The sequence below is a fragment of the Micropterus dolomieu genome, linkage group LG19, assembly GCF_021292245.1.
Source record: "Micropterus dolomieu isolate WLL.071019.BEF.003 ecotype Adirondacks linkage group LG19, ASM2129224v1, whole genome shotgun sequence".
NCBI lineage: Eukaryota > Metazoa > Chordata > Actinopteri > Centrarchiformes > Centrarchidae > Micropterus > Micropterus dolomieu.
Window position 1 is genome coordinate 17,853,913 of NC_060168.1, and position 12,854 is coordinate 17,866,766.

Below are 12,854 nucleotides of genomic sequence, written 5' to 3' on the forward strand. Positions count from 1 at the left end.
AATCCTAACAATGTCTCCTAAACCACTGGCCCCACAAGTGGAACCACTGCTACAAGCACACATTGAGTTTTCCACAAAACCCTAAGACTTTACAAAAAAGTTCTGGTCAAGATCCTGTGGTACAGTAGGTTTCTAGACTTACTATAGAGGTAAATTACATAGAAATGTGTATTTAATCATTTAAAAAACTAGCGTCATATCACACTTAGCATCATGTTTTAAATAAGTGGTTGAATATAAGCTTGTTAAGCTTCAGTGACCAAATGTTATATATATATGAATGTGACATACAGCTTGGAAAAGTTTTTTTCTTTCTTCAAGTTTTAAAGCTAGGCTACTTAAGGAGAAATAGTATAATTATAGTTAGATGTTAAAGACTTATGGTGCGTTCCATTTGACATGGGAAGTCAGATTTTCCGAGTTCAGAGTCGGGAAATTTCAAAGGGAACATCCCAATGGAAACTGCACTACTCCGACTTCGTGATCCAAGATGGCTGGTCTGAGTGTCAACAGCTAGCGAAAGCTGTAGTTTATACGGTTTATTAGCACTTCTGTGCAGCCTACTTGTGTCTTATATGAATTTTCGTACACAAAGTGCTGTCCAGCTGCTGTCTGTGGACGTGTTGCAACAGTGTTTAGTATTAGTAAATACCACACAATGCGGTTTTTTAAATCAATCAAAAGCTAACCTGAACCTAGTTACCTCCATAGTTCGAACTAGGGTTTTGGGAAACAGTTGCGTCGCAACTGCATAGTTTCAACTAAGGAAGCTGCTACCATAGTTACCATGATGCTTTTGGAAAACGTACCCCTGGCTAATTGGAAACAATAGCTGGCCGAGCGAGGTTTTCCGACTTGTTGACTGGAACGCCCTCAACTCGGGTGTGACAGAATTCCCAGCTCCGACTTCCGAGGTAATTAAACCATTAAACCTGAAACCTTTATCCTAAATATTTTAACATTTAAATATCATCATGACTCAGATCTTAAAAGATAAGTCTGGGGATATTCTATATTATTAAAAAAAACAAAGAAAAGAACTTGCCTGTGCAGCAAATCTGCAAATAGTCCCCAACAAATGAACAATTTTCTCCTGTTTGGCTTAAGTTTGCTCAGAACTACTGGGCTCAGCTGTTTTAGGAAAACATTTAGCCTTTAAAATACTTTTATTTTGAAAATGAATATATTGTGTATGTAAGTCTATGTTTGTAATCCGTTTTTGAAGATGCTTAGATGCATTAGGAATTGTTGGCCTTGGGACTGAGAGCCACAGAGGTAGCGGTGAAGTCCATTTATGGATGGACTAACACTGTTGGTTTTGGACTTTTTATGGGATTTCTTGATGAAAGCAAACATATTACCAGTTGTATCCTTTAATTGCCAAAGCAGCTTGTAAGACTAAACTAACCCTGTGAAGAGTCAAGGACTGAATAAAAATCACACTCAAAAGAAGAGCATGAGTTAACACACCAAAGTTAGATGTAGTTGGTACTTGCTTTATTCTTTTGTTTCAGCAGAGTGGTGTCACTGTCCATGATGCTGAAACCAAACATGCCACGGGCAGCGCCACAGTGTGGAGCTTTCCGTGGTCCTGAAATAGAACAAGAACACACATCGTCTCTACAATCGCACGGCCTCTCTCTGGAGTGTTCCTTTTAATATTTCAAAGGCTGGCTGTGATAGGTTGAGATGGTTTAGGTGTTCAAGAGGAGAAAATGGAGGATGCTAATGGAGGGGCCAGTCCTCTCGGCTTGAAATATTCATCTCAACCGGTTTAGATTTAACTCTTTGTCCTTCCATGTGTGCTGGGTGAAGACAATCAGTGATGAATTAAACAAAGCCCAATCATGGCTCTGCTGAGAAGATTTAGGTTGATGATCCTGTTGGATTTTGGAGATAAAAAAGCGTGAAAGAGAGCTTACCAGAGACACAGCAGCTTGGCTACACTATGTATGTCCCCCGAATCTCTCTGGGCTGCTGCATGGCTCTGTATTAGATTATGGTTCACCTCTGCTCTATGTGTTCACCAAAACATCCAATTCAGTTTGACAGCTGAGGCCTGGTCTGGATACACTGAACAGCTTTGTTTATCTCTCGGCTAGATTTACTTCTCTCAAGTCTTTTGCTCTCAGTCTTCCCCTCATTTTTCAAACTTCACCTCCAGAGATGTAGAAACAAACCCGTGTTAACCGCTCTCCATCTCTCTATTTCTGTCTTCCTCAATTTACCTCTTGCCACATTCATATTGCTTCAGCTTGGTCCACTGCACCCAACTCTGATTTCATGTTTCTTTTTCTTGTTTGCTAAGGAAGTGGCAGAGACAGGTAAATGAGATTCTGTCTGATTTCATGGGAAAGGAAAGGACAGTTTAGTTTCCTTTCAGCCAAGCTTCTCATCTAGTCCACTAATCAAATCTAAACAAGTTACATCACATACAACCCAAAAACTGCAGTAGGTTTTCATGCTTTTTGTTAGTAGGGATAAAATCTATTTATGTGAACATAACTGATATTGTTTAGATGATTTAATTTTGGTGATGTGAATAACCTTTTATTACCTACGCCAAGGAGGTGATGTTTTCTGTGCTATTTGTTTGTTTGCCTGTCAGCAGGAGAAAAATTACTGGCCCGATGTTGGAAGGTGGAAGGGCCATGAAAGAACCCATTATGTGTCAAATCCCGGACAGATCTACATATTTTTCACTTTTGTTAACATTGTGAGATAGGTCTATTGTGAGCTGAGGTGACGAGGCTTCAGCTAGGCACAACCATATTGATTACATTTTGTAAGAGTTTTGGGAAAATATCCAGCCATATGTAGTGGTTGCACTTGCAGAGCTGCAAATCATAGACTGGACTGTTTGCCTTGGCGGATGTCTGCGCTCTCCGAGTGCCCTTCTAGTTTGAATTTTGATCATGAAATGTGCCTGTAACATAAACAACTGTCATCTTGCTTCTAGGTTCCTCTCTGTCCTTTGTAATATTACTCTGTCGTCTTTGTCTGTTTCAGGATGAGAAGAACCAGCTGATGACAACTAACGTTTGGCTGTGTCAGGTAAGCAAGACACAAAAACGAATGTAGGCCATATGGTTACAATTAATCTTACTATTTGTGTTCACAGCTCAATGATAATCCACAAGCTAATATTTAGACTTACTGCTATAGTCTAATTGATAAGGAACATGATATTATTACTTTCTAAATACTGTAGTTCAGCACTAGTTCTTGTGTTACTGTAACAGAATTTGACTAAAAGGCACTGATTTTAGTTCTGTAGACTTTTTAAAAATGAGTGTGTGATGTGATCCAATTCTAGTCCTAGATAACTTATTTAAAGATGTTTAAAATATTTTGATACCTAGTACTCAGTAGGTCCATCCTATGTTTCTGTTGACCAGGAGTGGATCGACTACAAGCTGCGATGGAATCCAGAGAAATACGGAGGAATCACTTCCATCAGAGTTCCCTCTGAAAATATCTGGCTCCCAGACATCGTCCTCTATGAAAAGTAAGACTGCTGTGATGTTCCAGGAACCAACTGACAAACGTCATGTGGAACTTAAATAACTAAGACACTCTGCCAGTATGAAAAGTGCAGCAACAATATTTATTAATATATTTTTTGTATACATTTCAATTTTCAAGATGAAACCAATTTTTTAAACTCTAATTTCAGCTCTAATCCACTACACTGAAACAAATGTTATGCAATACTGAGCTGTGATCAAAAGGGCTGCTCTCTAGATTATACTATTATTGATAGCAATAAGAATATAATCTTCCTTAATAGTGCTATAAAGTGCTTTATAATAAAATAAAATGAAACCACTAAAGAACTAAAAATCCCCAAATAAATACAATCACCAAACAACAGATATTCTGTAAATGTGACTGAGACTTTCTTCCTGATTTTGCTCCATGTTTCATCAGTGCTGATGGGCGGTTTGAGGGCTCCCTGATGACCAAAGCCATTGTCAGGTTCAACGGTGCCATCACCTGGACGCCACCAGCTAGTTACAAATCCGCCTGCACGATGGACGTCACCTTCTTCCCTTTTGACCGCCAGAACTGCACCATGAAGTTTGGCTCCTGGACATACGATGGCAACATGGTTGACCTGATTCTGATAGACAACCAGGTAGACCGGAAGGACTTCTTCGATAATGGGGAGTGGCAGATCCTTAATGCCACTGGTGCCAGAGGGAACAGGAAGGATGACTTGTATTCGTACCCCTTCATCACGTATTCGTTCATTCTGAAGAGGTTGCCGTTGTTCTACACACTCTTTCTCATCATCCCCTGTTTGGGTTTGTCCTTCCTGACTGTCCTGGTGTTTTACCTTCCCTCAGATGAAGGAGAGAAGCTGTCACTCTCGACCTCTGTCCTAGTGTCGCTCACTGTGTTCCTCCTGGTCATAGAAGAAATCATTCCCTCCTCCTCCAAGGTGATCCCGCTCATTGGAGAGTACTTGCTGTTCATCATGATCTTTGTCACACTCTCAATCATAGTCACTGTCTTTGTCATCAACGTGCACCACCGCTCCTCAGCCACCTACCACCCCATGTCGCCGTGGGTTCGCAATCTCTTCCTTCAGAAGCTGCCGAGGTTGCTCTGCATGCGTGGACACACTGACCGCTACCACTACCCGGAGATGGCTCCTGAGAGCCCTGAGGTGAAGGCTCGCTCTGGAGGTCGGAGAGGAGGCCAGAGGGCGAACAGTGGGGCCCACGGACAGACTACTTCCGAGGGGAAGGAGGACGAGGCCTGGGCGACCATGTTGGACAAGGCAATCTACTCAGTGCGCTACATCAGCAGACATATCCGCAAAGAACACTTCATCCGTGAGGTGGGTTTAGATTTTAGTAATCATTAGAATGGTTCTAAGGGCTTAATATTTATATATATTGCTTTTCTTCTATTTCTCAGGTGGTACAAGACTGGAAGTTTGTGGCGCAGGTGCTAGACAGGATTTTCCTGTGGGCTTTCCTCACCGTCTTAGTACTTGGCACTATCCTCATCTTCACTCCAGCCCTGCAGAAGTTTATGAAAATCCCTCCTCCAACTGGAAGTGAGGATCCACCTTCAAACTAGTAGCAATAACACACCGCTTTCACAGGCAACTCATGATCCAACTTTAATAATCTGTAAGACATTTGTGACCACTGAGCAAGATGAAGCCACTGCAGGTGTTTTTTAAAGGAGAACTTTGACTCTTTGATTTTTAGTTAGTTAGGTTTCTTTTCTAGACCTACTATGTGAAATTGTCATTCAAGTCAGAATGTGTATAATTTGTATGCACATTAAGGCATATTGCAAAGTATTAGGATGGCATATAGTTTTGTTTTGTAGATAAATAAGACAATCTTAGCCATAAAAATTCTAATTCTACACATAGCGGCTTTAAGTAGCATGCAGTATGCAACCAGTACACTAGATTACACATGCTGGTAATTTTAGAAAGGCATTTAAGCCAAAAAACAAAAAAAAGTTATGACTGGCTTGACCTGTGTACTTAGCTGACTTCCTCATTATCGTTTTATGTTTCTAATTGACCTGGCCTTTGATTTGATGTATGTGGTGGACTTGTTTTATTCACCTGGCTGCAAAATAAATTTCCTCTCTGGGATAGTACAGTTTAAAAAATCAACCATCTAAAGTTTCCAAAGTCAAGCTATTACTTCAATAATGAGTTAATTGTACACATAGCTGTTCTATCACGATCACAAGAGTGAGAAAGGATTATTCTTGTTACCATATACCTGAAGCACAACATACCTCCTACTGTTTTTTTAATAAGAAAAAGAAAATGGTTTAATCTCTCAAGGTACCAACAACATATAAACTACCTTACACAGCTATTACAGATGCAACAACCTTTTACACATTTGCAATGCCTTTGAAGACGTTAGCATACTTGAGGGAAATAAAGTCATTAAGTGATTGATCAGGGCTCTTAATTTGTGATCTTCTATCTGAACAGCTTGTACTGTTCATATTAGTTAAAATGCTGTGTCCTTGTCTTTCTAACCTTACTCAGTTATAAAATGTGTTCTATTTTTGTTATTGCAGTTAATGAAACTATTGCAAGCAGTGAAACTATGTAAAGCAGCATAACTGCATTAATGGATAAGTGAAGACTTAATGGACATTTCTTCTTTAAATTACACAGTCCTCAAACATACAGTATTTGTATTGTTCAGATGTACTTTATCACACTAATAAAGTTGTTTTAAATACATGATGCTTTTTATTTCTCCATAATATCACACACATTGTTCTATTAAAAAATAAACAGTTCAGCAACACTTAATAAAGAACACAAAAGTGCTGAAGTATCTAGATGAAATGGGTGAAGTGACAGCACCACCCAGTGGTAAACCAAAGATACGTAGGAAACATCCCCTTTAATGAAACAAACAAATCAAAAAACAGACAAAAACTTTTTTGCCCAAAACAACTATTTATTGAATTCTTCTTTCTTCCTTTAACTCAAATTCCATTTCCAAAACAACCTACAAGATTTGTTAATGATGGACATGAAATGAAAGACGAAATCTTAAATTTATATGCATTTTTTATTTGAGTCCTCATTCCTGTGTTCAACATATTTTCATTAATTGCATGTAATAATTTTATTATAAGATTATAAGATTTAATTTGCTTTGAGTCTAACTTTTAATGAATAAATGTTTGATTTAAGGCATTGTTTTCATAAAATAATCCATACATATCCATTTCATATGAATAAAAAACATTATTAAGCTGCAAATGTTACACAACTGCGGCATTTAACTTAAAGAAACCAAAAACAATACACCAAAAGCCCTCACAAGTCTTATGCACCCTTTTAACTGTTGTTATTAATTTAACTCTAATGTCCACTTAATACAGATAGCCTATAGAATATAGTATTTAAAGGCAAAACAGATACATTCCTTCATAAACATAGTTCATGGTTGAGGTTCAGAATATGTTCAAATGTATTCCTGGTCGACCTGTAAATCACATAAGGGTAAATGTTTGAGCTTTAACCACTTAGCAAGCTCTGTATTGTTTTTGACGACAATGTAATTTCTCATGTCTTCGGTTTTTTTCTTTCTGTATTTATCTGTGTCCACCTGTCTGGCTGTCCAGGTGAGCTCGTGTATTGCGCAGCATCTCCATATACAGCCTGTTGTTCTCCCTGCAACATAACCAGATATAAGAAAAACACTGAAAGAGAACTGAAGTTTTAAGGAGATGTGATCACTTATATAGTTTGAATTATGTTTGGCATATTGATAGCAAGTTATAGCACTCCCCCGCGACCCTGTACGCAGGATAAGCGGTTGACGATGGATGGATGGTTATAGCAGTCAGGGAAAGTGACACTGCTCAATTTCGGCAAATTAGCAACTTCAAATGGCAACAAGAAGTAACTGTTTTAAAAAATGACTTAGCAAATCTGTTAAATTAAAACTGAACTTGATGGATAGGGTGAATTCAGGTTGAGTGGGACACTTAAGCTTATGAGTACTATACAGGGTTAATTTTGTAAGCCAATCACAACAATTGTTATTGTGTTGTTGTTGAATGTCTATTGGATATGAAACAGAGGTTGTGATTGGTGTGACATCAAAGAAGTGGTCCTGTAGTTCTTTTTCAAATTGGTTGACTCCTGGGACCTCGTGGTAAACCACCTGGCAAGTGTAAATCTATATAAAATTATAAGGATGATAATTCAGTCACTTATGATTTAACAATAACATTTTTGCTTTTAAATGTCTTTATACTTTCTGTAGATTAGAGATTAATTACAATAAGGATGTAACTGAATCAAATATTTATCAAAATTAGATTTACATTTAGGTTTTTAGCCAAGGCATGGAACACCCTGAAATTGACATTACAAAAGTGAGTGAAAGGGGTGATGAGAGGCATCAGGTAAAAGCCCCAAATAGTTTCAGAAATGCATTTAATAACTTACTTACATAGCCTAGTATTAATAAACTGAAGACATTTTGCATTTAGGCTACTTTCAAACATGATTTTTTTTTTTTCACACATTTTTGAATATTTTTAACTAAATTATATCTCTTTGAGTTACTGTACACTAACACATTATATATGCTGTTAAATGTTAATATAATATTAAAATGCCTATTAATGTGTTATTAAATGTTGTAAAAAGTATTTCTCATGTGTTTAATGTTTAATTTTAACTTTAAATAATATAGTGTCCCACTTTATCTAACAAAGTGTCCCACTCAACCTGATTGCTTCCAGTTTGCAGAAGAGGGTGACAGATGATGTTTAAAGATAAACACTTTAATAAAAAATCAATAAATTGGCTTAATTTCACCATAGATGTCTTCACAACAACCTATTTTTAAAAAATACATGCAATTTTAATACATTCTAACTGATTTAGGCTGTTTAAAAGGCAATTTACCAAAAAGTGTCCCACTTTACCCGACTTCACCCTACTACCTCAAGTCAAGGTGGCACTGTGTAGTAGTGGGAAGGATTTGGCACTAGAAATACCTCCACATGCACAATAAAACATTATGAAGTCATGGTACTGTAAGGCACATTGGATAAAATGACGATCAAATGGCACATCCTTTGCTGCCGGTTATCTCACTCACGTAGCCACAGAGCGGTCAAACATCAGGTTACTCATGTCCATGTAGTACTGAGCATCTGTTCGTATTGCTGTCCAGTACTCGTTTGCCTGAGGGTGAAAGAGGCTTTGTCATAGAAGTGCCTCTTTAACAGCTGATAAGACTTTTTGCATTCACTGGCTCATACTGGCTTGTTCTGTGTATTCACATCACACAGTGCAGCGTTACCTGTTCCTGAACGGTGTAACCCCACTGGTTCTGCGAGTGGTGTGGATCCCAGTATCCTGACTGTCTCCTGAGCCTGATGAATCGCTTTGCCTCCTCTTCCTTCACAAATGGGGCGGCAAAAACCCCTGAACATGATGTTAAAAACAGATAACTGATAACACAAGAATAACAAATTATAGGCAACAGAGTTGTCATTTCAAATAATCAAATCATTTAACATTTAACAACAATCTAGAACCTAACATGTATGCAGAAATCAGATCAAAGTTTTTACAGTTGGTTGGAAGTAAGAAAAAAAAATGTTTTTCACATCTCCATCACATTTTAACCAGAACAAACAAATATGACCACATTACTCCTATTTTAGCTTCATTACACTGGCTCCCAGTATGTTTTAGAATTGACTTTAAAATTCTATTGATCACTTTTAAAGCTCTTCATGGCCTCTCGCCTTGTATATGCATATTTCTGAACTTTTAGTCCCATACACACCAGCACGTACCTTGAGATCCTCGGGCAGAGCTCTTTTGTCTGTTCCAGAGTCTCGACTGAAAACTAAAGGGGACAGAGCGTTTGCTGTCAGGGCCCCGAGGCTCTGGAACAGCCTGCCCGAGGAAATCAGGTCGGCTGAGTCAGTGAACTCTTTTAAGTCCCTTCTTAAAACATACTTTTATAGGAGAGCCTTTCCCGATCTTATTTGACTTTATTTTATCCCTTTTATTTTATTTCTACTTTACTTATTTTATATTTATCTTAAACATGTATTTTAGTCTTTTCAATGTTTTCATGCTTTTATCTTGTATTGTTTTTGTATTATTGTCTTTTGGGTATTATTGTCTTTACACTTAGCACTTTGTGATTTGTTTTTGAAAAGTGCTCTACAAATAAAGATTATTATTATTATTATTATTATCTTGAATGGCTCATGTTAGCAGATAATGTAAATGCAGAGTAAATCCAAATGTATTTAAAGTAATCAGATAACAATGATCCATCTGAGTATCCCTACATCTAGAACATTTTTAACAAAAAGATTTAAAAAAATTAAGTCATTCATGAATTTGTCTGACTTACCACTCAAAAGAGCAAACAGGATCACAAACTTCATGTCTATGAAAAGTTAAACAAGTAAGTTTTAAGTCCTAATAAAAAAGCCAGCAATAATAAACAGACAACACAGAAATATACAAATATGCCTAAAATGTATTTAAAAATAGTTAGCAACTGCTTCCTTTCACCACTTGTATAAATCCTAGCTCAATAAACAAGTAATGTAGAAGCAGAAATGTGAATTACCTGCAGCAGCGAGCTGTTGATCCGATGAATGTCTTGAGTGTCTTCAAGGCTCAGAATCTCTCGTCTGAATGTGAAAGTGAACAAGAGTTCCTTTCACAGATTTTTGACTGGGATGCAGAGAGGAATGAATGGAGTCAAGCATTGGGCCAGCCGCTCAAGGTGACCACTGGGTGCCAGAACTCTGGCAGACCATCCAACAACACCCAACAAGTCCAGCTCTCAGAGTCAAAATAAAGACAACCCTGTCTGGTCTAAATAGTCTGTCGGTAAACAGATACACTGCAGAAGATTGGAGCAAACACAAATCTAAGTCATGATAGCAACATGGTGTTTCATTAAAAACTTAATGCAGTGAGGAAATTAATAGCTTCATTTCTGTACATTCTTTTAAAATGTGCTTTTAAAAAAATGCGTTATTATATCAAAAATTTTCAAAACAGCAATCCCGATATACAGATATAATTGTGCTGTTCTTGTGAAACCTTCTCACATTTTATTTTTGCTTTAATTCACTGACGCCACATTTCTGAATTCTTCGTTTTTTACTGTTCAGACAGAGTAAAAATTAACATTTTAATAAATATATAATTTTGAATGTATGAAATGTTTTTGTGGTCACTGAAGGATGATGTGCATTATTAAAATACATTTACAATACAAATACTCCACATTTCCTCCACTGGGTGGGGTCCCAACCACATTCATGGCTGGCAAACAGTTCACTGTTGCCACATAAATTTGGAAAAACTTTTTCCCCCCCAGATTTTATATAAAGTTGATCAATGGATTAAAAAAATCGGTAGAATAAAGAAGACCTGTTCCAAAATAGACTTTTGCAAAATAATATGTGAGCTCAGTATGGTGGAGTAAATTGTGGACATAAAATTCAGAATAAAAGTGACAAAATTTCTAACTTGAATGATGCATTTAATCGAAGGGTAAAATATTTACAAATTATGCACAATGTAGCATTACCTAAAGGAAGGGAATTTAAAGCCTGTTTTTGAGTCTCGCTAAGACCTTAAAAATTTCAAAGCAGGTCCCAGGAGTATTAATTTGGGTTTCTACTTTTCACAGTGCTACATTAAAGCTCACATCCTTTTTATGTATGAGCAGGAGGTCTCCTGTGAATTTTCATGTGTGATGTAATATTTACACTCTCACTTAAACACTGATGCAGCCACACGAAAATGACCAACCAGAAGCTGAGGTGAGGAGAGTTGATGCACAGAGACTATAACTAAAGGTCCAACAGAACTAAACTCATTAATAATTTATACACCTTCTATTTATGAATCCGAGCCTCTCTAAGTATATGTATATAAATGTGCGACAGGATTTCCCTGCATGTAACTGTATGAGCACCTCTTCTGAAGATGTAAACTTTTCTTTGATCAGTCATTTTTGTCCACCCACACACAATGCACAACTCTGTTTTGTTTGTGTTTTCTGGACTGTGTGACTCTGTGTCTCTCCCTCACCCCTGTGTACGCTACTGACCTTCTCCACCGTAAACGCGTAAGTGTGCATGAGAGGTCTGACCTTTCTTTGGCATCCCATAATAAACTGAGTCGCCACCTGCGCGGTGTAACAGAGACAAACGGCTGGCTGGCAGCAGGACAAAAGGAGGAGTGCTTTCAGGAGAACCAAGATGCACTTCATCATGCAGGTACATGTGAATTAAGAGTGCAGAAAAAGACTTGTTGTTGTTATAATTTTTCCAAACATAATTGGCTAAAATGTGTTTTATGCATGTGCACATATTTCTGAAAAGATCTCAAATGACAAGTAGGAATGCTGAACTGCACACACACACACACACACACACACACACACACACACACACACACACACACACACACACACACACACCTTGGGTAGCTCTGGGACCCTTTTGCTCTCTGTCACAGCAAAAGCTTTACGTCTTCCACACATCAAAGGTAGCGACTCAAACAAAACTAAAACTCATCTGACCCCATTCTATCACACACACACACACGCCCTGGGACAGGCAAATGTTTCAATGTTTCAAATACTTTGGAAACAGGAAAGTGGGTGGTGAGGATGTTTAACAAAATATAGGATCAAAAATTTCATATAGACTTCTGTTAAAGGGGTTGATTGAGATGAGAAGCTATGCACCACTGCCATTGCTGACTTTATCTATTTTCACTTGTGTTTGTGTGGTGGTGTTCATACACATCCACATGCAAGCAGAATAATGTATCACTGTCTGTGTTGTCAGCAATGATGTGCTTGCTAGATGTATTTTAAGTAATAGAAGAAGGACAGAGACAAGAAGGAAAGAAGCAATGGTGCAACGTTTAGGTCCATTAGTAGAACACTACTCATTTATAGTAAGTCAGAAAATAACAGCTGCTTCTGGTCTTTGCACTATTTTCTGCGCTGTAAAAAATTAGGGTGGACAGATTGTAGAGGTTCAAATTCTGAAAAGCCTAACAGCAGAGTGATTCAGATTCTCAGGAACAGGTCTTTGACTAAATCTACATGTATGTTTTCACTTTTATCCTTAATGTTTAAACAAATATAGTTTGGCTGTCATCGGAGAGCCAAACCTCTGTGGTGTCTAATGTGTTCTTGCTTTGTTGTTTTACCATATAATTGAGAAATATATGATAAACAGAATTTAGGGCTCAGATTTAAATCAATCTGCACTTTTGTGTTTGTGCGTGTGTGTCTGTGTGTGTGTGTGTGTGTGTGTGTGTG

The 12,854-nt window shown here is 37.7% G+C and overlaps 1 protein-coding gene across 2 annotated transcripts; it reads left to right on the top strand.

Annotated features, from left to right (window-relative positions):
- The first annotated feature begins 676 nt into the window (after positions 1–676).
- On the top strand, positions 677–6,236 carry LOC123957660 (neuronal acetylcholine receptor subunit non-alpha-2-like). Of its 2 annotated transcripts, XM_046030631.1 has the most exons (6): positions 677–914; positions 3,010–3,054; positions 3,399–3,508; positions 3,931–4,444; positions 4,595–4,846; positions 4,927–6,236. In XM_046030631.1, the coding sequence occupies exons 2-6, from the start codon at positions 3,028–3,030 to the stop codon at positions 5,089–5,091; spliced, it is 1,068 nt and encodes a 355-aa protein (XP_045886587.1). In that variant the 5' UTR covers positions 677–914; positions 3,010–3,027; the 3' UTR covers positions 5,092–6,236. The 2 variants fall into 2 exon arrangements, with proteins under 2 accessions (XP_045886587.1, XP_045886586.1); XM_046030630.1 differs by having other exon boundaries at positions 681–914; positions 3,931–4,846.
- The last annotated feature ends 6,618 nt before the right edge of the window (positions 6,237–12,854 follow it).

Bases quoted from the DNA above. Each gene is read 5' to 3' on its own strand.
- LOC123957660 (XM_046030630.1), top strand. From the start codon at position 3,028: ATGACAACTAACGTTTGGCTGTGTCAG. The intron at 3,509-3,930 runs GTAAGACTGCTG...ATGTTTCATCAG, and splicing joins GACATCGTCCTCTATGAAAA to TGCTGATGGGCGGTTTGAGG. The intron at 4,847-4,926 runs GTGGGTTTAGAT...TCTATTTCTCAG, and splicing joins AAGAACACTTCATCCGTGAG to GTGGTACAAGACTGGAAGTT.